The sequence below is a fragment of the Hylaeus volcanicus genome, chromosome 1 (genome assembly GCF_026283585.1).
Source record: "Hylaeus volcanicus isolate JK05 chromosome 1, UHH_iyHylVolc1.0_haploid, whole genome shotgun sequence".
In the NCBI taxonomy this organism is placed as follows: Eukaryota; Metazoa; Arthropoda; class Insecta; order Hymenoptera; family Colletidae; genus Hylaeus; species Hylaeus volcanicus.
The window spans coordinates 23,217,815-23,242,746 of record NC_071976.1 but is presented as its reverse complement, the minus strand read 5'-3'; the positions used below and the strand labels follow the sequence as shown (position 1 = coordinate 23,242,746).

General features: G+C 35.3%; 1 protein-coding gene across 3 annotated transcripts in view; it reads right to left on the bottom strand.

The window, feature by feature from the left end:
* Positions 1-16,037, bottom strand: part of LOC128883140 (aquaporin AQPcic-like) — a 28,124-nt gene extending 12,087 nt beyond the window's left edge. The window contains exons 1-2 of one of the 3 annotated variants that reach the window (XM_054135193.1): positions 15,725-16,037; positions 9,490-9,666 (exon numbers count right to left, since the gene is read on the bottom strand). In XM_054135193.1, the coding sequence (XP_053991168.1) occupies positions 9,490-9,625 (136 nt within the window). In that variant the 5' untranslated portion in view covers positions 9,626-9,666; positions 15,725-16,037. Of the gene's footprint in view, positions 1-9,489; positions 9,667-12,890; positions 12,978-13,876; positions 14,162-15,724 lie in introns of those variants that run through there. The other 2 variants (XM_054135184.1, XM_054135175.1) reach the window with 2 other exon arrangements.
* Positions 16,038-24,932: the final 8,895 nt, after the last annotated feature.

The window sequence follows — 24,932 nt, the reverse complement described above, 5'->3', positions numbered from 1 at the left end:
ACTTTCCGCGGCCCGTTCACTCGAGCATCTCCTCGTATCGCGAATTCCCCGAATTCCAGAAAAAAAAGACTACCTGGATCTTAATTGAATCGCGCGAAAGTAATTTCGAACCAGCATTGCGTAAACACGCCTTCCATCGAAGCTTCCCGAAATACCGGAAAAGACGACGGAATTTGTTTTGGAGTATTTGCAAATTCATGTATGTACTATGTACTATTATTCATGTACATTTATAATTTAAAAACTTTGTACATGTTATATTAAGAAAAAAAGACAAGCTTGTATTTATTAACAGGAACTTGAATAATATATGTCTCAAGAATGAAAATTCCACATCCTTGAATGTAAAGTTCGCCATAGTTCTCCTGTGCTCCACGTAGCGAGTTATGTCAACACTATAATCCATCTGTTATTAATCGAGAACACACGTGTGGTTGTCAATCATTAATCATCTATTAAAACAAGCACGTCAAACTTATTTTTGCCCAAAGGCCATGGGAGTCATTGGTGACCAGAACATTAAGCATACAACGATTCTTTCAAATACGTAAAAATATAGTTTTAAACATTATCACTGTCAATAGAAACATTAAAAAATAACAAGAATATTATTAGATTATTAAATATTTGTACTTTTCATATTAAAATTTGAATAAGTGGCAGTAAATGGAATTGTAGCAACCAACGTGTTAAGAAAACGTATCTAAAGAGATGCCTTTCGTTAATCTGCATACGAAATCTACAATCTGACCACGTGTATCGTTTTCTCCAAACGATAAGCAAATGAATCGCAAAATTAAGGGGGCATTTCACTGTGAACGCACAAATAAAGCATACTTTTAATAATTTTTTTCTCAGGAACTATTGCATAAAATTGAATGTATTTTCCCCTTAAAGGTATGATTAAGGAAAGTAAATAAAAAATTTTTTTTTGTACCGTAAATCAGGTGAAATTGTAAGTAAAAATCAAAATATCAACTACTTGGAGGTTCCAACCATAGGTGTGACGACATAGTTTAATAAACTTTTTCGATTTTCTGTTTCAGATTACCAGGAGACCCAAAATCACCTGCGCCAGCGGATAACTTTTTTCTTTTGCACACATGCATATTATTTTGTAAATAAATGACGAAATATTTTTTACCAAAAAAAAAAATTTTTTATTTACTTTCCTTAATCATACCTTTAAGGGGAAAATACATTAAATTTTATGCAATAGTTCCTGAGAAAAAAATTATTAAAAATATGGTTTTTTTTGTGCGTTCACAGTGAAATGCCCCCTTAATCTTCCAAACTGCACACACCATATAGTATCGTTCGCGGACACGCCGAGTTAAGAGTAAATAAAGTGTCGAGAGCACACGTGCACAGCGGTCGTTGCAATCGTGATAGTGGGTCAAGTTCGCGGTGAACGCCCGGAAACCGGTCACCAAAACGACATCATTCCTCTCGTTCTGCTCAGGTCTACGTTTCTCGCGCGATCCACGGGGTTAACGGTGCTTACTCGACCATCTACCCGTAGATGATTCAGCGTCAATGCAAAAATGCTAATTCATACACGACTATATTTAAGGGGATATTCTTCTATTTTTACCAGTTTCGAATAAGGAATAAACGATAAGCAACTATTCATTCATTATTTATTAAATAAAAATTGCACCATTATATCTACAATGAAACTATGTTTCACGTTGAAGAAATAAAAACTTGTCCGATTGATTGCTCAATCGAATGAACGTGCTCCTGATTAATTGTTTTTGTTTCGTTAATTCTATGTAATTACTTAAATTGTTACATATAACGAGTTTTTATTTACTATTTATTCAAATGAGTTTCTTTCGATCCTTGCCTTGCGTATAATTGAAGAAATCCGTCCGGCTTTCTAGACAAATTGCTCTCCACGACAATTAACGTAATTAACGTAATTAGTATAGTCACGTGAACGCTACACTAGAGGGAGCCCAGATTCGCTGCCAGATTTCGTCGAAATGAAAACATGTTCTCAGAAAGTAGAGAACCATAATATACCTTTATGGGACAAGATAAGTGCACTAACCTAACCGACTAACCTTGTAACACCTGATCAACCAGTTCGATTAAAATCTGGACACATGAACTTGACAGTTCACCGAAGTGAATGACCTACTTAGTGGTGCGTTACATTTCCTTTGAAGCCCAAGTTAAATTTTTAACGTATTCGCGTACCTGAGTTGGGCCCAGTACATAAGTATTTTTACTGTTTTATTTGAATGTTGCTTTTTTCAAATTCAGAACTTACCTACCAATTTATTCAAATTAATTTTCTTTATTATACCATTCTTCTTCATAATTTTTTTTTTTATCCAAGAAATTGTCTAATATAATTTTTAGCTATTCCTAACAGAAGAAATAAATGAACAAATTTCTTTGATTATTTCTTCATTAAAAAATGTATAAAATTGATAAAATATAATGGATCGAATGTTTGAATGAAAATTTAAAATTGCAGAAATTAGGACAATATGATTCGTGACTACATATATATCCTTTTTGTGTCAACAATTTTTTCGGAGATGCACTAAAAGTATACGGAAAACTACAGAAGCGAATATTCAACCGCACAGCTCGACGTCAGTTGCTATATTTCGTATCACCGTCTCCAAGTTTTACGTATTTTCGTCTGAAAGTACATCGAATTAGCTACTACGCAGTTACATAAGATCTTTCGTATATACTAGCACAAACGTATACTTTAGCAGCATACAATAAATAACTCACAAGCAGATAAAAATGAACGATGTTTATCTCTAGCTTAAATGCAGTGCTATACTACTTATGCAGAACGCTTCGAAGGACGTATACATCGAGTCGTATATCTTAAATAAATTTCAGATGGCCAAGTTAAAGCTCTCAGGTAATATTACGAATATTATCCACTTTAAGGGAATTGTGAAATCCCAAAAACCGAAAGTTTGCACATTTCTGACTAATAATAAGCATAATTCCTTAAAGGTGTCCACTGCTAGTGCTTCTACCTTACTTGTATTTATCTAATTGCAAGTTACGTTTGGGGTCAGGTAAATCATCCTGGAGTAACCATGCTACCTTTTTTACTAGAAATGATCTGGTTGGATATGACAAACCTCAGTCGACAAATATAGTAAAACCTTGATCATTTGAATTAATTGAGGCGACAGGTCACTCGGATTAGGCCATAATGTGGATTAACACTTAAACTACCGAGGTCAACGCGCGCTAATTATACATACAATTATATCGTTGTAATTAGAGGGAGAAGGAACGAAAAATTAATTTTCTAATAAAATATTTCTCCAAAAATTAGAATGAAAACATTGTTATTAATTCAGTGTCTTTGGAAAGAAGTTTAAAGTACATCAGTCAAATTGGTAATTTTGGTAGTTTTAATGTTAATAAACCAAAAGATAGGTTTATTTCAGTGCTTAGTTTCTGAAACACGTTCGAATGTTATTATTTAATTATACATGTATCGAGGATCACCATCCATACCATTGGCAAGATTTTGGCAACAATACAGTGAACTCGTCATCTCTCGCTCGAGTTTTTTACGGTAACATAACTAGTCAAGTGCTTTTTTAAGTATTGTAGATATATGTTTCTTGAAAGATTTCTTTTTGCAACTTAGAATCTAATGAATACAAATAAGAACTGTTTACACGTCTCTCAAGTTGCCAACAGGTTTCAATGATCTTAATGTTCTGGATCGGAACCTGAATATTGTGCAAGGTGGTATTGTATAAATGGTATATATACGTGAAATGTATTTTTTCCTTTGGCAGCGATTTTATGAGTCATCTTTCGTATAACGTTTAAGAGGATGAACGCGCATCTCGTTGATATTCTTCTGTCGAGGCATCGGTGTCGTACAGTATAAAAGAAGAATGCTCGATTCGAGGAAACAGACTCGGCTTTTGATATACATAGTAATAAATGAATGCCAGTTACATTATAACACATTACAAATATTAAGAGTTAGAGTTAATATAATTATAAACAATTGACGATAAGACAAATTAAAATTAATGTTATCAGCCTGCTTAGTCGAGCACAGACAAAACGACATTCCATACACACCAACCTACTATATATGTTTACTGTTCCCGCCACTCCACTAAGTAGAATGGCAAATTTAGCATAACTCAGTGCTCTACAAACTTAACTGGACTCTCCTGATCAAAGGTCTTGCCATTGGATCAGCTAGGTTCCGTATTGGTTGCAACAATGTTACACTGCTCAGCAAACGGACCTGTCCGTTAAACATCAAACCGAATGGAAACTTTTGAATTGCCACGTTGCATGGAAATTTCTTCGTTCTCCTCGTCGATGAGTTTGTTCCCCTCAATGGAGAGCGTTTCCCGGGACGGAAAGAAAGTTTCACGCGAAAGTATCTAGAACGTGGAAAACGAGAGAAACGGCATTCACGTGGCACGTTTATCCATTCGATATCGCGAGCAAACGAAATTACTCTTTCGTCCGCGATGACCGTGTACGTTTCCAGCCCACAAAGGACATTGTTTCGCGCCATTTGCATTCCCCGTCTGCGCCCACGATTCGTCGGCAACCTGTTACATTAGCGAAGTAGAGCATTCGTGAGAATCGTGCACCCAGGGTGGGGTCTGCAAATTGCCAAGCACAATTGTCGCGATAGATCATTATCGTCTGATGGAAATGGCGCGTCGTGCTCCTTATTCCTCGTAGCAGGTGTGTTCGTTGCTGTCCAGGCTGGCCTCTCCAAGGGGAATCGCTCTTTACGTCTCCAATTCTCCAATTACCGTGTAGCTAATCGACGGGTCGCTGACTATTGCGATCTCGACGATTAGCGCAATTAGGTGGTCTTGGGCAGGGCCAAATCAAGGCATGCGCTTTCGCGGACAAATATATATTTTTCTTTGTTTATTTAGTTGTTCATTTGCGGGATCCCGACCGTCCCGTGCGGTCTTCTTCGGGAAACACTAGACGTAACGCTAGGCTTACCGAGCGTCGTCATTTTGACCTACATTTTCTTGATATCATAGGGAAAATTGCAGAAACCATTTACATTTCTTTTGTCAACCACCTTGCTGGTTTTTATTCATATAAAGAGACAAGAATATACTCAAATTCGTTATGTCTAAGCCTTCTAATTTGATTCTAGGAAATCGACTTCGACCATAAAAGCATTACTTCAGTAACAGAAATCTGATAAGAAATACTTGTAAACTTATCATTAAGGAGAGACAATACTAAACAATTTTTTTTGTTTCATTTCGCAAAAGGTACACATTTCGAGAATATTATGTCAAATATTGAAAAAGATATGTCTAGTATCGCTAAAATTATAACCTTGAATATGGAGCAGTATCAACCGCTCGACCAAAGGCTACTGAAACTTTAACACTAAATCTACCACGCTCGGTCGAATAACCGTTTTCAAACTTTATGAACTTATAAAATACACGAATTGTACACAATTATTTCATCTATTATTCAATTCAGTTATACGTAAAATAATTTTGCATTTAATTTGAAAAAGGTGTCTTCAAGACTAGCCATTTGTTCCATCACGGTAGAAATAGTTATAAATGAACGTCGGTAAGTTTACTGTTAAAGTCTCGATTAAAGGACCAAGTTCGAGAAACACTTCTATTAGATTTGAATTAAGCTCGATTAAGTTTAACTGAAAATGAATTCATAATAAAACCGAAAATACAGAAGACTATGCAACCATTTAAACTCAATTTAGATTAGGTTTCAAATCATGCCTCGATTAAAGGACTAAGTTCGAGAAACACTTCTATTGGATTTGAATTAGGTTTAATTATAAGTCACGTTTGAACTAGCTTCACCTTACTCGAAATTTTCAAAGTTCAGTACCTTGTTTTAGGAACGACCTGGACAATGGTAATCACGGTTCCGGTGTCTCTAAAAGTTCCACCGAAGTTCAGGCTGCAAACTGAATGGCCAGGTAGCGTGTCTGAACTGAACTTTTCGAGGAGATGAAGGTATCCAGGGAAGCCAAAGGCGACTGGTGTGTTTATTCGACTTGGAATGAACGGCACTGTTTCATTATTCTGGCGTTTACCAACTGGTTGTCATTAAGTGGTGGAACTGGCAATGGCTGTTTGTTAGCGTAATGCTAATTACTTCGAACGGTACACGCCTTGCACCGTGTAAAAAGGATGGACAATTTATATCTATTTTCCGAGCGAGCTGCTTTCCTTATTACGCATTATTAAACTGTATAACTTTTTATGAATACTACCGTTAGGGAGATCCGTGTAGTAAAAGCGTGAACGATAGAAAACCACAAACAGAATTTAATATAGAAAGTAGAAATCGTGAATTCGTTTGTTCTTCGGAATAACTTATTTGGATTATATAGATAATGATTCTCTATTGATCAATCGGGACAATGACGTATTATTCCATTTATTTATAGATTGCTTTTTTAAATATCGACATACTTATATCATTTTCGAAACTTGAATTTATTTGTACAATTTTGAAAAGATGAAAATAAATTTTGTTTACTCTATATATATATAATTTATAATTTTGTTAAAAATAAAACTTTATAATTAATTCGATGAAAATTGTAAATTGTGTATACTCGAAGAGATCGTTGAACTGAATAAATATATCTCATTGCTCTGATCGGACAAAAGCAACATGAAATTATCAGTAGCTACACTAATAGAAAGAAATCAGGTTTACATCCATAACACTCTGTTACAACAAGATATTACAATGTCATTGACCACTGGTTTCGAATCCGATCTAAATTGATTATCAATGACATCATGTTTTTCTTCCTGTGAGCGTATAATCTGTGTACACGTAATCTAAATCAAACGAGCAAACAAGACTTGTCTTTTGGATAAGAAATAACAGAAGTTCTTTTCAATTCACGATACAAAGCGTATGCTCTCGATGATCGTGGATATTGACATACTTTTTTCCCATATCAATGGAATCGATCTACAAATCAGAATTTATCAATGCGTGTATGAGATAGAGGTAACAGATAACCAATTGCACATGTCTGACTTCCAGAACGTCTTTAGTTTGGTTTGTTGCTCTTCAGAGGGTTCTTAACCAGTTTCGTCTGACCTAGTATAGCCTACTTTCGAGGTAAGTAGTAAGAAGAATTTCTATTTCAACGTCGTCTTGCAGAAAAATCTTTAGTTAACAATGCATAGATATTAGTGAAATTACCTAACAGGTTTTAAGATAAACGAAAATGTGTTTCACTTAATAAATAACGTATTCAATTGTCTATTTGCATTTTCCTCGGTTCAGAATAAAATATTTCCTATATTCCCAAAATGTAATTTTTTACCAAATATTACGTTTTGTACTCCTAAGATATTATGAACACTCGATGCATTGACTTTAACGTGTATTATAGAGGTCAGGATACTAATCAACTTTTACAAATTAAATAATTGAGGGTCTCCTATAATTTTCAAGGTAAACATGAAAAATGAAAGTACTTATGCATAGATATGGATCACTTCCTCAATTCAATACACGTGTACATTAGTGTACATGTGTATTTTTATGAGAAATCGCAGAGGGGAGGATTTCCGCCCGAATAATTGTAACGAAGCATGTATCGTTATAATATCAATGAAAACTGTAATATTATTAAAGAATTATTTGTTTGCTTGTAGTTTGAAATAGAATTCTTCTGCACGAATTATAGCCATGTATACTTCACTACATGATTCTTTATCTTTATAGAAGGTGCTCAAAATGAGTACCTTTTACCCAAACACAAACCAGTAAAGATTGTCTCATAGAGTTTTCCAATTTATAAAATGTTCCAAATGTAACTTCAATGTGAAAAATGTGTGTTGGCTAAACAAATGGTTCGAGACCCCAAAAATACAAATCCAGATACATAAATCTGGGAAAGAAGCAGACCATGCAATGGCTGTTGTATGAGCTATCCATCTATTGGAAAATCGTTCGTTTAAGAGCTGTATGGCTACACGATTGAAATATGGCGGTGCACCGTCACCCATAAACAACATTCGACGTACATCTAATGGGACTTCTTCGAATAACTCATGCAATTGATTACTCATGAAATTGACGTAAGATTGACCTGTTAATCTCTCATCAAAGAATACACTCCGATTATATTGTCACCAATTATTCGTGCACATATATTTACACTGAATTGTTGTTGAAGCCTGAAGGAGGTCTTTTATTCGTGTCCTCAAACAGTCCGACGCCGAATGAGTCGAAACCACACGAAATTGGACAAATATAAAGTATGTGTGTTCTGGCTGGGGCAACGACGAGCATACTCTCTACAATCGTTATATCTCTATTTAAAAAAACCGTTTTCTAATTTTCTGTGAAATTATCTAACTTTTTTTATAAGAATTAGTATATTTTCCATGTGTATTTCTTTTTTTTCCTTTATGGTTCCAGTCATATCCATACTCAGATTAAAAACGAAACTATATGCAATTCTGTTATTTTATATCATATCAACTGCATTTAAAAAACTAAGAAAATTAGGACAATGTAATTTTTTCAATGCAATGCAGACACCATATTTGTAAAATAAAGTAACATCGCTTAATAAGGAAATGTATTCCTGCCTTTGAAATCGTGGAAAGTTTAGAAAAGCTACGTTCATGATTGTTTAACTGAAAGAAACGTTGTTTTAGGGTTTCAGAGAAGAAGACTTCCTGAAGACGTCCCCCTCCTCCGACAAAACAAAGTGAAACGCCCTCAACGGACAAATTTCTTCGAGAACTTTGAGCGATACGGCAATTTGTCGAACATCCGGGGGCATTTGCTTGACAATGGATATCGCAACTGGCGAGCACTATGCGTATATTGTTATCTCGTTTTTCACGGTAATGGGATATCTGTTGCATCTGGTTGAACATGAACGCAAATCGCACCATGGTGGATAAACATAATATTATTCTTGTTCATTTTTTCATGATCCATCCTCACTAAATATCAAATCCACACTCACTAAATATTACATTTCTTAAATAAAAAACATAGAAAGATCTTGTAATAATTCTCTCATCATTCATATACTTGATACTTTCTACGTGTACTAATAATTTTGTAATTGACCGTATTTGCTTTCGCGGTGCAGCTTTGACACGTCGAAATATCCGGTAACCCGATTTCCTGAAATGCGAGCCACGTTGCGTACTTTCTTTCTCTTTCACTGCAGAAAATGGGAAGTTAGCCTTGCTGACGTTCGCCTTTCTACTTTGCTCGATCGCGTTGAAAGACGAGCCGAGCATTTGCTTCATCTGCTCCTTTCTTGGCGCTTATAAGAGCAATAACCTAGTACAGGATCTTTTAACTGGCTACTTGACTCTGTTCGACTGTCTCTTGCGCCTCTTAGGTGGTAAATATTGAGATGAGTCGACTTTCTATTGCTATGAGATTATGATTCTTAAACCAAATAGTTCCCTAAGAAACATATTGAAAAATAATAGGTGTACTCACAAGGCGATTTAAGCTTCTCTTTGGCAGCTTGTATGCTGGAACTCGATCTGAGCGTGATGCCGATACTTCGCGACTTCCCCACAGAATTTTCCGTGACACCGTTCGACGTTATTATCGAGACACCGCTTTGCTCCATATCAACGAGATTTATCGGTGTCGATCTCACCAGCCCGTTTGCTGAAACAAATGCCATATCATTCGTATTAAGTACAGTTGCGGAAAGTTACCGTTCGCGAACAACGTTTTATCTAAATTTCGATTCCACAAAACGTACTAGGTGTTCAATTAGTTTCCTAAACGAATCATTCTTGATAACGTGGTATGGAAGAAACAGTGGTCCAAGGCAGGAAAAGGGTCATTAACCATCGCCAAAGTTAAATTGCACCCTAAAATGTTTTGCTGTCTGATGGAATTACAAAGGAACGCTTTGTTATAAATCTTTCTAGAAAACCAGACGATTAACCCATTCACCGGCAGGCAAATTTAGAGCATCTTGCTCTGGGTGCCAAGATATATAATTAATATGTTGTAACCGTATCGTCTAAGTTATTATTACTATAATAAAAAGTGATATTAAATATATTTATTACACTATGTTAAATTATGAAGTGGATATTCTCCATATGCGTTTATCAGACGTCACATGTAATTTAAAATTAGTTACAACTCCCAAAACAATTTTGTCTGTATTCTTTGGAGCCCTAGCTTTGAATGAATTCACTTTTCAACAATTTTTTATTTAGTTCATTTAACGGTTTAAGCTTTTTACATTTCCACATATCAAGTTGTCCATACATTCTGTCGAAACATAAAGAGCAACTAAGCAAAATTTCATTTGGTTTGAATGAACATAGTAGCAGGTAATCTACAATATGGGTAGAAATTATTTGGTGGCGTTATCTAGCGTTAAGAGCGAGAACTGTTTCGCTACAAATTTAAGTAGTTTGCAATCGAGGTCGGTGATTACATGTTTAAGATTGTTTTAATACGAATATGATAAAATAATTACTGTAGCTAATATTTCCGCAAAATAAGTTGCTTGAAATTTCGTCTGCGTACATAAAGAGCAGCTGAATAAAAGCACATCTTGATTAGATAAAAATAGTAGGAGTCATCTTCAAGTTACAAATTTTGGATGTTATATTAATAATCGGACAACAAATCGATTTCTATGAAAACAAATCCTCGTACAAATTATACGTACTCCATGCTTGTAATTCATTTTCGAATACGGAGCTACGTAAATTTTGATTCAACAATATTTACTCCGCTTACGCTCCGTTTCACACGATATTGCGCACGTAAACAAACAAGAGACATCTTCGCTCGATATCTGTCGTCGCATCTCGCGATGAAATAGACTTGCAAACGTAAACACCGAAGAATTACGGTTTTAAAACGCGTTATCTGCCAAAATGGTAGTGTATCGTTCGAGTGACGCCGAAACAAGAGACAATCGTAAATCTATGTGACAGACCGATCTAACGGTTGTAAATCGCTCATGAAGCACGTTTGATTTGAAAAAAGGATTTTCGTCGACGGTTGTAACTTAAATATAAATTGGAGACCTGATATCGTTATCAGTGGATGTAAAATATAAACAAACGCGACGGGAATAAGCCAACAATAATACACGAGGTTTAAAAAAAAACTAAAGGCATTTATTGCAGTTTTATTGAAAATAATTATAATGACTAACAATATTTTCATATTGGTCTAAAAAATTCAAAAAATTTACTTTTGTAATCAATAGACTGCGGATCTTTATGCATTTATAGGAAATTTGAATGTGCAAGAAACTACAAAACGCAAACAATACGTAAGAATATAAATAATTCATGTTACAATATTTGCAAAATAAAATAAATTCGAAGATTTTATTTTGCATAAAGTTCCGCAGTCTAGTAATCAATTCGTATTAAAATATTTCCATTTTGTAAAGAAAGTAAACAAAGAAGCGTTCCTACCAATTCATGAATAGTATCATTGACGTGCGCAGTTTAACTCTATGATTACCTAAACATCTCAATAGTGCATTCTAATTCGATTATAAGTAATATAAATAATTATATGTACATGAATTCTTTCTAGAGACTCTTTATCACTCCATCATTAACCAATATTTACCGAAAAAGAAGCGTCATCGATGCAGTATTTAATTTTGTACGCTTTGCGATAAGTCGTCTAAGCACTGCCTGAGTTCTCATTAGCAAGGTGCAGAAGTAAAACTGTGTAATTATACATCAATTAGTTACGCATTATATTTTATATTTTCACTAATGTCATTATCTTAATGTATCTTGACTACACATTTCCGCTAAGTATAAGCAAATCTAAACGAGAGTTGATAAAGTCAACATTATTTATTTACGTATGGTCTGTGGTAAAATTAAAAGAATCTAATTAAAAGGGATTAAAAGTCATTTTTTACGTAGACCTGAATAGAGTGATCGCGCTTATTAGTGATATTGAAATAATTAAATACAGGAAATTCACGGTCTGCGTATAGGAATAAAAAATTTATTTGAACGCGAAGCTCCGAAAGAGGTACGAATGGACACGTTCGGGGTTGTAATTCCGCGAAATTGAGCGCGTATCATTTAAACGCAACGAAATCGATCGCGCCTGGTAATTAGCCGCCCCCGGCGACCACGTTTCGACAATGTACACGCGACCAATTGAATCTCGTCGATCGAATCCGATTTTAGGGAAATGAACTCGCTGGTTCCGTCTAATCGAGTCAGGTTCTTCCAGTCAATGATCAACGTGCGAGTTTGTGTGGAGTTCGACGTGACGTTAACACGAGCTGCTTGCACTCTTTGCTCTGAGCTTTTTATATATCGTAGGATATTGTCAAACCATCTCACAAAGTGGAAAAATACTCATAGCTATGAAATTTAATACTTTACTTAATGTTTTTCTTTCATGGATTGTGAAATGTGTCGCTACTAATAATCGAGCCATGATTTATTATTTTTTTAAGATACGAAAATGCCACTGTTTTGGAAGAACACTTTATAAATTAAAAGTCGCTAAATTGCCTTATTCAATAATAATTTAATAATAAAGACATTGAAGAGGTTCGATTCAGACAATCGGTACGTATTAGGCAACTCTTTCCTCAGTAACAATCCGAGTAATTGAAGAAGATTATGACGTTTGAATAGAATGTTGTGAAAGAAAACTTTAAATGGATCTTCCTTGAATTGAAATTCCTTAACACTAAACCTACCGACGTTCATTTGTAAATATTTCTATCGTGATGGGATGAATTACTAGTTTTAGAGACGCTTTTTTCAATAAAACCGATTTTATCAACGCATCGGACAATTTTACTTCCTCTGTATAATTCAATACTTAAAACTCAATTTGTGTTATTTTTAGCTTCTCTATTAACGTACCCAGTTTTCTGAACATCACTGAAGACAACTGCAAAACGCACACAACTAATTTGAGTAGTAAAAGTCACTGTTTGTTGGGATTATTTATTGAAACTAAAGTGAATCGAGGATCGGTAGCACCGAGACTGCCATAAATTTTACGCGATCCAGGAACCAGTAGCTGTTAGTTCTTATCGGTAATCATGTTTCGCGGCCTGGAATCCCTCGATAACAATGCAATCTTTTCGAACCGCGTTGTAAACGGCAACGAATCACGAATGTCGATGATAGTTGAAAGTCACGTAGAAGGTGTTTCAAATGTAATAAAATTTCATGGTTGAGACGTGAAATCGAGACGAGAAATAACGATCTAACTGATTTTTTAATAATCAATTTTCATTCATTCGTATGACTCATACATATGATGGAGATAATTTTTATTCAAAGAAATCAAGAAACAAGAACAAGACACCTTTATATATTTTCTTTATAATAACAAGCAATTAAATAATTGAATTCATTTAATTTGACGCGATTTTTAGGATAATATAGAAATGAAGAAACTGTAAAAGTTCAAAGTGATTAAAAGGAACCCAGTGTCCTAGTTTTCACTGGATAAACATTTTTATATTTATTTGTATAAAGATTGCACGACTTCATTTCGCGTGAGACAACATACCGACTCTTATAATGAAATAATCTGACAGTATATGCAGACAGTATATAAAATTTTGAATATTTAGACAAAACATTAATTCATACCAAGAATATGTCACTTTATGATTTAAATGAACCATCACACTAAAAACAAGTCGACAGTACCATCGTACATAGTCAATAAAATTCTAATTATTCGAATTCATAAATATATATTTCTGATTCCTAATTCGATTGCGATTATTGACCACCAAAACAACTTAAAACACGCAAGAAATAATTTGTGCACTTAAATTTGGGATTGAGGAAGTTGATTCGAGCTCGACAGAAAGTGGGATCATCGAACTCACCTTCGGCGATTTAGGTGAACGAGCGGTGCTGCTCGAATATCTTGAAACGACGAAATCACAGGAATGTTATTAATCAACGGTCACACGACAACAGAGTTACTTCGATCAGGTTCCTCTCGATTGAATATTTCAAATTCGTGGCCGCGATTCGAGTGTATTCGAATGTCGCGTGGCTTGAACGAGACTGAATCGTTTCACGAGTCTCGTCTACCTCTATATGTAGAATCTCCTCCTCTGCCAGTCAGACTGTCGGTCTCCCGTTACACGACAACGTTCTGCCGACGAGCATTGGGAACTCACGCTTCTGCCAAATCGATCCCCACCGCGACATAGTTTTCAGATTCACGATTCTGTGACGATTGGAGCCTCTTGGCACAGAGAATCCTATTCTGAAGTTCGTAAAATCTCCAAGCTCTCGACCTAGCACAACACCTCTCACATCCTAAAAGTCTTAGACACAGAGTTAGTCCATGTCAAATTCAACACTCTTTGGAGTAACATTTGCCATTTTTCAAAAAGTTTTTAGTAATAGTTAAACTTTTCTTAAAGGATTTTTCAAATATAAAGAAACTCTCGTTAATATTTGAGGAATTTCATTTTGAGGGTACGTTTCACTACTGGAATATCAATGTCAGCTGGTAAAAGAAAATACTAGTTTAATATTTTTCAAGTGGCCTTCTTTTTACTAAAATTTTCTTTGTCAGTATTTCACAATTTTTCAACTTTTTGAACCGTGAGTGCAATGCTGCATTCCTGTTTAATAAATCCTACAAAATCACGATGTACTAAATTTATTTGTCTTACTTTTGTAGTTTTTACAACTTTGAAGTTGAGAATATTTTATTATTTTTCTCATCTATTAAAAGTTCAAGGTTGTCTTTATACCAGTGTAACACTTCTGGTTTAAACCAATCTGATAATGTACTAGCTACTATATCTTTTAATTCGCACATATTCAGACCTATTTGCCTTTGCTTCTAGATTATAAATACTGAATGGTATTAACGGATGTCGGTGGCTTATGAAAATTTCACGCCCAAAACTTCGTAATATGTGTTCTAGTTTTCAAAAGTTTGGAGTTGCCTGACGTTGTATTACGCCATGCAAGTTGCTGAAGTTCAAAGTTACGCATGTAATATTACTACTATTTCCAATAAGTAAGGAACGTATTATAACATATAATCAACGAGGAAACAAGATAGTAACTCCGAAAATAGTAGTTATTATGTTCTTTACTCTTAAAAACCGTAAAATTTTTTTAATAGAACATTTAATTTCCCTGCAGTTTTAAGCGTCTGTTTTATCCTTTGAAACATTCAAAGACAGTAGTCCTAATGGAACAATGGACATTTGTTTTGCAGGAGTAGCAAGCCACTGACGTAGTACTATGTCTCTAATATTTGAATTCATTTACTTTAATATCATATTATTTCTAATATTCGATTTGTAATATTTGAAATTTAATTTCTTTTGTTAAGTGCTCCGCTAAAAGGATGACTTGCAACTCCATGGTATTAGTCCTTTTAAAATAAAACGATAACAGAAAAACTTTTAATGTCTGCATAATTTGATTCTTGCCTACTTATATTAAATCTTTTATGCACCCAATCTAAAATAAAAATAAAACTCAAGCTGCGCAGGAGAATAGCATCAACTTCGTAATGCATTTTGACTTGTATCCAAATTTCTGTTTTTACTTATTGAACATTAACGTTAGTTCGTAGTATTGCCAATTGAACGAGACATTTTAGATAACAATAAAATACGAATCTAAGCAAAAGATGAAACATTAAGCGTTCCTTTTTTTGAAAAACAAAGTATAGTTCACGCAATAGAGGGTTAACTTACGATTGTCTGTTAGACGTTCGAAGCAAGTAGGTTCTAATGTAACCAAGGATGTTTGTTTTGCAAGAGTAACAAGTCGCTAGCGCAGTACTATGTCACGCATGCAGAAATTCGTCGTTCACCAGTCGGTCGAACAATCGTTGTCCCGTTACACGACAGCATTCTACGAAACGACTCATGCTTCCTACAAGTTTATCTTACGCACGACACAGATAGGATTTCTCAGGATTTTGACTGCTGTTACCGAAGAATTATGGTCACTTTCCACTACGTGAGACTAATGTCGATCCGAAGGCCAAACTGTCGGTACCAGTTTGTTGTTCATCGGGGAGGAAACTGTCTCAACCACCCGGCACGTTCGAAATAGAGATGAAAGAGACATTATAGCGAGCACTGTAATTTCGTTGCCAAATATACACGCATTATTTTTAGATACTTTTGTCGCGTGCCATTACATAATTCGCGTCATTTGAAATAGCTTCGTTCGCACAGATGTCGAACTCTTATTTTGTATCTACAGAGTAACTTCGATATTTGGACGTAGTACAATTTTTATTTTTACGCTCTATAACTTTGTCTATGATGAGGGATAAAGTGATAACGAAACAAAAGTAGAAACAAGTGGTGAACTTTGAATAATGGGCAAACCTTCTATAATGTATTCAAATCTTCTACAGAATAATTTGTATAAAGTGTATAAATAATACGTATAATGAATATGGGCATTCGATGGGTATAAAATAATTTAGGTAGATATTATATTAACGCGTTGAGTAAAGGATTTAGTGGATTTGGATTTGGTGTCAACGCTTTAAGGCTATAAGAATTTATAACCAACTCTAATAATACCAAAAAAGAGATGGTGCAGTGTACAAAGGGTTATATACTAAAAAGAATATAAAAATGATGAAGGGTAGGAGATATTAGGATACTTCAAGTCTATACGTCAATCATCAGAGTTGTTTGAGTGGAAAAGTTTCGGAGTTGAGACTATCGAACAATCGATCTCCAGATAGTAATCTCCAAGTCGTTATCAATTACGAGTGTAGCATCTTCAACTGCACGCGATAACACTACTTCGAGTGATGGTATTCTTTCATTGGCTTTCTAAACGTACCGAAACAATATACACTCAAGATACTTGAATTTATCATTTAATTAAACGATTACAAACACTTGGATACTTCCACACATCGTTATTAATACATTAAATTGATTCTACACAACTAACGAAACCATGGAAATTTAAACAAAACAACTCGTAAGCACTCGAAACCTGTATTGAAATTAAGAGTAATCGCGACTGCTTCGAGTACCTGTTTCTCAAGATTTTAATCATGAAATAATTTTTAAACCTTTGAGTTACGTGATTTAAAATAAAAATAAAATCAACAAAAATGCTGCACAAAGAAGAACAATTTATAAAATTATGAGTCTTCATGTGAAATTCTCCAAATTTCTAACGTAGTATTACGTATTATAATTTATCAAGTTTGGAAACCCTTAGTCTCGGGATTAGTCAAACTTTCGATCCCGGGATACAATTCTTCTCTAAGTCTCTTAATATAATCGATAGTATGCATAAGTTAGTCTACATGTAGAAAGTCCTCTTCTAAATTATAAACTCTTTCTAAATAAGACGACAGTTACGATGATAAGTAGACTGCGGAAGTTTATGCACGATAAATATGTAACATGCATATGCAAAATATGCACGAAAAATTTGAATAAAATATAGTATAATAAGTAACATATTAGTATGTTACAGAATATTCGCTATGTACACACATATAAAATACTTTTCACAATTATTCTGGTATATTATAATTCGCGTGACAATAAATTACGAGCATTTTTTCCAAATTTAATGGTATTAATTGGTGCCGCTTGTCCGTCAAAATTAATTTATACGCGGAGAACAATCGCTTTATGTCACACGAAGTAATCGATGCGTATTTAAATTTAGACCAACGTTGTTCCGGCATACTGATTGGTCCTTGAACGCTCTCGTTATTTAAAATATTAGAAAGTCTTCGATACTGTAGAAAATCCTACATTCTTTTCTAAAGTTCAATTATGGTACGAAAGTTTGGTGATAGACGAAACTAATTTGTGGAGATAGATATTCCACATAAGTAGGATAAATAACATATGCAACATATTACTGCATATGTTTTTAAACATAAATATGCAAAATATGCAAAATAAAAAATGTATTTTTATAGTACTCTAATTTCAAAACAAATTTCTGTCTAGGTCCCATTCTTTTAACTATTTCCTATACAAATATGCATTTGCATAAACTTCCGCAGTCTAGTGATAAGATATAAACGCATCACAACAAACCAAAAGTGCTTGTACCACTAATAAACCGCGGTTGTAATTCTCTTCAAAATTTCGCGGAACGGAGCGCGCGCGTTTCGAGAGGAAATCATTAAATCCGACTGTGTTGCGTGACGTCGATTGTGCCACCAGGATTCAGCAATTTCGATTGTTCTTTTCGTGGCGTTTCGACACAACCCTTCGAGCGTATATTGAATTTCCGTCCACGATGTCCTATGTGGACAAACGTAGGTATCACCTCGAACTTGATCAAACATTTTCCTATGTTGAGTCATGTTCGACATTTTTAGTACTCATACCTTATATCAAAACTTTCAACCTGTATACACAAAGAGATTTATCAGAACATTAATATAAAAATAGAAATTGTCTGAAATTGGATGGTAAAAAACAATACCGTGTAATTACGAAAATAAATTTAGGATGTAATTTTATAGCGTGTTTTACCGTGTCAGTATAATAACTATCCGGTATCTAGATGTTACTACAGATTTCTGTTCAATAATCCTTTTCCTTTCAATCATCCTTTAGGCAGTCCTATAATTTAATCGCCATTCAATATAATTCAATCGTCTTAATTCACTGATTTACATTACTGTAATATTTTATTTCGTTTGCGTAATTGATAAATTTGACATATCTGTGCAAATTTTATCTACAATTGACGAGATCGAGGCATATGCAGATTGATCCTTCGAATCCCGCCGCGCAATTTGTTCAACTCAAATCGCGAGCGGCTACCAGCTCGCACGCCTTTCACCTCTCGCTAATCCCATGTCACATATTTACCTCGACGATCAGTTTAATCATCGCCTTTTGCTTGGAGAATCTATCAGCGTGCGCGCAGTGTCAACAACGTAATCTGTATCGGTATTTACATGCGGCTGTACCGCGGAGATACCGTGGTAATTCATATACTTTTCGCAATTTTCCATTTTGATCGATGCTATCTCGCCTGAATCTAACATTGAAACTACCAACGCTCGACTCATACTTGTATGGACACTATCATGTCTTTAAAAATCGAGTGCAGACGTGAATCAATTATAATACAGTAGGTGTAGAAAGTATTCGTACACTGATCAATTTCTAAAAAATCTATGTAAAATTGTAATTTATTAACTTATTTTTGATAAACAATGACATTCTATATATTCTTGGAAATCTCTAGAATAGATAGAGTAAAAAAAAATAGCTATTTATGTAAGTTGCGAAATTAACAAGAAAAAAACAATAATTTGATAGAAATATTGAAGCAATAAGTATTCGCACAACTGTTTAATTTTTTAAATTTGAATAAAAAAAAGAAATTTACATTAATTTATAAGTATATAATACTTCCTTCGTGGGATTTCTTTTTGATTTCATAATTATTGTAACTTTTCTAAGGATTAAATTAACTAAATTATTAGTTATTCGAAGTGGGATCTTCTTCAATTTCTCTATTAGAGCCATTTTGTAAAAGTACAATACTTTGCTGGAAATTTCATGTTTTCTAATTCGTACGGAGCAATAAACTTATGTATTTACGTTAGAAACTCTACTGTAAATGGTTCGTCATAAGAATCGTAGAAATACTTATTACTTCTATACTTTTACCCACTTTTCGCATTTTTTGTTAATTTCACTAATTATATTAACTAGTAAATGTTGTTTGGACTATATCTATCTTAGAGATTTCCGAGAATATGTAAAGTATCATTGATTATAAAAAAAGAAGTTAAGAAACTACAATTTCATACAAAAGTTATTTGGGAAATTGATCGGTGTACGAATGAATACATTCTACACCCACTGTACACACTACCGGATGTCGAGGAGAGACGCAAGCAAGAAACTATTTTGTGATAAATTCATATTTATTTAAATGTTGCATTCGTTAAAGCGGCCCACACTTGGGGCACGCTAGTGCCCACAGTCGGTGAACGCTAGAGAAAGGATCCAGGAGAAATGTTGTATCCCTTGATAAGAAAGTTCCGACAGGTCTCGAGCGTGATTTCCTTTTACCGAGAAATAATAATCGTTTCAGTTAGTCGGCGAACGTTAGGATAAGGCGAACAATCGCAAATTCCTATGACGAAAAGATCTCGTCAGCGCAGCGACCGCGATTTGTTGTGGAATTGAGGAGGTCAGGGCGACTATTCGTCCTACCGGCTCTAATACCGAGAAAAACATCTGGGCTCGGCATTCTCCCGTCAGATCGAGTGACCTACTGGTCCTTTCTCGGCGTCCACGGGACGAATGGAGAGCTCTGCTGCGATTACGTCGCGGATACATTATTTATCCGGCTCTCCTTTTATCGTCGTTGCTTTTCGAACCAACCTAGACACAGCTTTTTCACCAGTTATCCTTCCAACCGCGGTATCTTCGACTTTTATTCCCGGCTTCATCGATCACGCCATTTTTTCCCAGTTGGGAACAAAGAGACCGGGACCTGGCATCGATCAGAGCCGCCAACGTGATCGATCGACGACCAATGGTCGCCTCGGTCGTTCGTCCTTTGCCACGGACTTCCGTAGAAAGAAACGTGTCACAACGGACTCTTGACGAAATGACGCCTTCGTGGATTCAACTGGACTCAAGAAAGCTTCGTTGTGGGCGCGTCAGTTGATAGCAGGATCAATCTCTATGATTACTCCACGAACATTGAAGAATTTAAATGTCGACGTCGATGCAACTTCACTGTTGATCGGTTAGATTCAATTGGGCTCAAAAAAGCTTCGTTGTAGACGTGTCAGCTGATAGGAGGATCGATTCTACGATTACTCTAAGAAAATTGAAAAATTTTAATGTTGACACTGAGACAACTTCACTGTTGGTCTATTAGATTGAACTGGGCTCAAGAAAACTTCGTTGTAGGCGTGTCAGCTGATAGGAGGATCGATCTCTATGACTACTCTACTACCAAAATTGATGAATTATTAAATATTCTTAAAATGAGGCGACATATATTTTTGACTTTCGTTGTAATAGAGGTTGTTTTTAGTGATCTGAGTTTACGAAAGAACGAGCATGAAGAAAAACATTTTATTTTAAAGTACACGTGAAACTAATAAGGAAATAGCAATTCAGTTTTAAAGAATGAGTTACCTTGGAATGTTTATGACGCCATTTAATATGTACGTGACTTCTTAATCAGGAACACTCATTTACTTATCTCCGCAAATATTTTGTCACCTGTGCCCTACGGGCACTGCGTCATCGTCGCCTCCGTGCTCTCAACGAAATTTTCTAAACCTTGCTCTAGCTTATCATTCCATCTCTTGCTTAAAAAATTCTCAAAAGTTTTCATACATACTTCCTTAGAACATAGGAGTATCAAATCATTGTGATTTTGACAGTCAAATTCGAGCAGTGTTCATTTTCTAATTGTAAGTAGACGTTCAATTATCTGTTTTAATTACTGTTGTTGCTAGGCTGTGTTTCTATTAGATTTGCTACTGTATCATCACTCGAACCATAATTATTATTGAAGATAAGTCTGTTATTAGAAATCTATCTTGATTACTATATTTATTGTTAGTGTAATACTACTCATTAAACTAATTAAGAGATCTGCACGATGTTCTATAAATTAGATTTAACTGATGACAGTTTTATTAGATAGATATCTGTTCAAATAATGATTAGCCCAATCAGTGACTTTGTTGCTAATGGCAAACGAAAGCGTAAGGATTTGTGGCATATCTTGATACCATGAGATGATTCCTAAGTTCCTATCAGATACACGTACACATATTCAAACATTGAATTTAGCTTATGGAGGGGTCTGCTATATAAGACTTTTTAAATTGTTTTATCTAATATTAATCAACACGAACAGTCTCTAACCAATCCTACCGAGAAAGTCTAATAGGATCGACGATCTCTCCCCGTAAGATTTCCTTTCCCTACACACTAGTTATAGTAAAGAGACCCGACATTTCCGGCTGTGAGAATTGTCCCGTATCCGTTCGTTCTCTTCCATCGAGTCCAGTTTCCTCGATTCACGGCATTCAGGAAGGCACTGGGCGAACTAGTTCAGGCATACCGAGCGACCATCGTGCTTCATTCTTTTCCGTGAACAGTCTCTCACGCGGGATAACCGGACGTCGCTATTTCCTGCACGTGTACGAAACTTCCGAGAACTTTACGCGAAAGATGCTTAATAACAAATTAAAACGTAGAAGATTTGTATCGGTAGTTTAAAGAAATTTAACTTCATTGCTGCTATGAAAAATAAAAAGTTCCAAAATATCTAATTGATAATTTCCAAATGTGATTATAACATTTACTTAAACCTAATTAGAAAATATAAATTTTGTCAATTATAACATATGTCATTTAATTGACATAAAAATTTTTATATTTATAGTAGTATTATTAGATTTCTTTGAATTACCAATAAAAATCACATCGTATAATTCACGTGGTACGACATACTGCGTGCTAATTCCGCGCGATTTAACCTTTTATCGATGAGGACGTTCCCTTTCGTTGACGCGATTCACGAGCAATCAATGAAAAAGCTGAGAGGCAAAACGATGAGCAGCTGAACGGGAAACAGGTCATGATCAGACAAAAAGCGAAAAGCAGATACTTGAAAAGTCCTAATAAAGCCCGACCAACGCGATGAACATGCCGTTAATTGTCTGGCGCGTTAATTGACCAGCCTGGGACGGTTAAGCGGGAAGACAGGTGGTCGGAAACGTTAATTCGATGCAGAAAATCCAAATTCGTAGATTAATCTCTCCGTAAGCACTCTGTTCGAAAGATATCGAGTAATTATCGTGTCACCAGTGTTGCTTCTATCGTCGTTAATTTACCAGGCATCTGTCCTGCCCTTATCTGCGGGGAAGTAATCGACTTACACGGCAACAAGGTCCCGTAACTGTCACACGAACATGAGTCAAAACTTTTGTCTCAAAAGTCATTTCCCACAATGTTTTCATGAAATGGAATGGATACATGAAATTCAATTAGAAATCTTTCAATCTTATTTTACACTCTCGTTCTTTAATAAAATAATAAGAACAAATTGACTACGAAAATTTCCTCATAACTTTTTTCTTCTGAGTGTTCGCGAACTCTCACCAATGAACTATACTTTGAGAAGCCATCAGTTAATATAAAGAAACCAGAATATTGTTCTCTAAAGAACTCTAAAGCGATACTCTAAAATTAATGAAATATCAAAAGACTGTGTGGCATCTATTTTTGACGTTTAATTATTATTCGAAGTTCGTCTGTACTATTAAAAATTCATGGTCATTTGGACATTAAGGTCTTCTCGTCGGTATCACGCTGTTCGACGTAAAAGGACGCCAAACGAAGAAAAAAAAACGAGCGAAAAGATATAAAAATGGCAATATCGACGAGGCGGGCGGCTATACCGCGGCGAATACAATATCAGGATCTGATAAGTCCTTATGCGGCTATCGCGCGTTCATCAAAGTCGTTAAGGTATAATTCAACGATCGATCGTGGCCACCTGGAGCAAATTTCCACTTGTGTCAAGAAAAATCTGTGCTCCGTTGAATTGCCATTTTATACGCCATTCTTGATATCAAAAAGTTTTAAGACTCTTTCTAAAAAAAGACTGGTTCTTTCTATGAATTCATGAGAGAAAGGCGAATTATTCTCTCAAGGAAGACCCAAAGTCGAGTCATTCATCCTCGGGCCCCTTCCGCGATGATGCAACCTGCCGAATGAAACACGCTCAGAAACGTAAATTAATCTCGTGGGAATCAGATTCGCCATTTAATAAGCCACACCGTGAACAAAACTCGACTCTCTGGTAAAGAAGAATTGTTTCCTTAAATTAATTTAATGCGATTGTGATGCAATTCTCTTCTAATAATTGCTTACAGTGCAAAAGTACCTACGCTAGGTCAATTAAGGTGACAGTCAAATTGCTCTAAAACAAAGTGTTCGCTGAAAATGAACTCCAAGTAAATTAACGTACGTTGCATGCAGATTATTATAGTGTTCTTGTTTAAAAATCGTGTTTACTTTTCAGTGAACTGAGCTTTAAAAAGAAACATGTTGATATTTTTTTTGGAGACAATTTTTCTCATTGAATTTTCTATAACATTTTCTATAATTTTCTATAACTGACACATTGATACTTTCGAAATGTCATCTGTTATCTTTTTACCGGATAACTAATATGTTTCCTACGCGTAATCAGATGTAAGACGTCGGAACGTCAGTTCAGAATGAATTATCGTTTATGTAAGTTTGAATACCCCAAAGGAATGCGTTCGAGGAGTGTGACGACGCTCGGTATGGCTTTTGTTCCCCTGTACCGACATTTATTTTTACTGGTGTGACATTGCAAGTGATGTATACTTTAGTACGTGACGCCATAGCTTCCGCAAACCTCGTCCTCCGGGGTGAAGGTTCCTTTGGCGTTCCTTGAGGTCGCGTCGTCGACCTCAAGCTAAGCGCAAGAGTGATGCGTGCTCATCCCGCGCTCACTGTGGGAGACTCGCTGCTTTAAATCTGGAAAGAGAAATCACAGCGGTAATCACCCCTCTAATTAGTGCTAACCAGTCCTTTGGCAAATAGACTCGATACGCGAAAACCCTTTAACAATTACACTTGCATAAAACGAGAAACAGGCTAAAAGTTTAAGCGGTAAAAAATAGTTGGTAAGTTAACCACGAAAATGGTTGCTTTTACCAACCTTAAATCGTTTCATGTTTACCTTGCGAGGTCTTATATGTACTAAGATAGTCCGTTGAATAATTTTTTGGAAACAAAATTTAACCGACTTCAAAAAAGGTACTGTGAAAAGTATGAAATAATTTCTAGTTAATTTATAATTTATGCTCGGTCGATAATGCAGAGTGCTCGGTCGGTAATGCAGATTACTCTGTCGGTAATG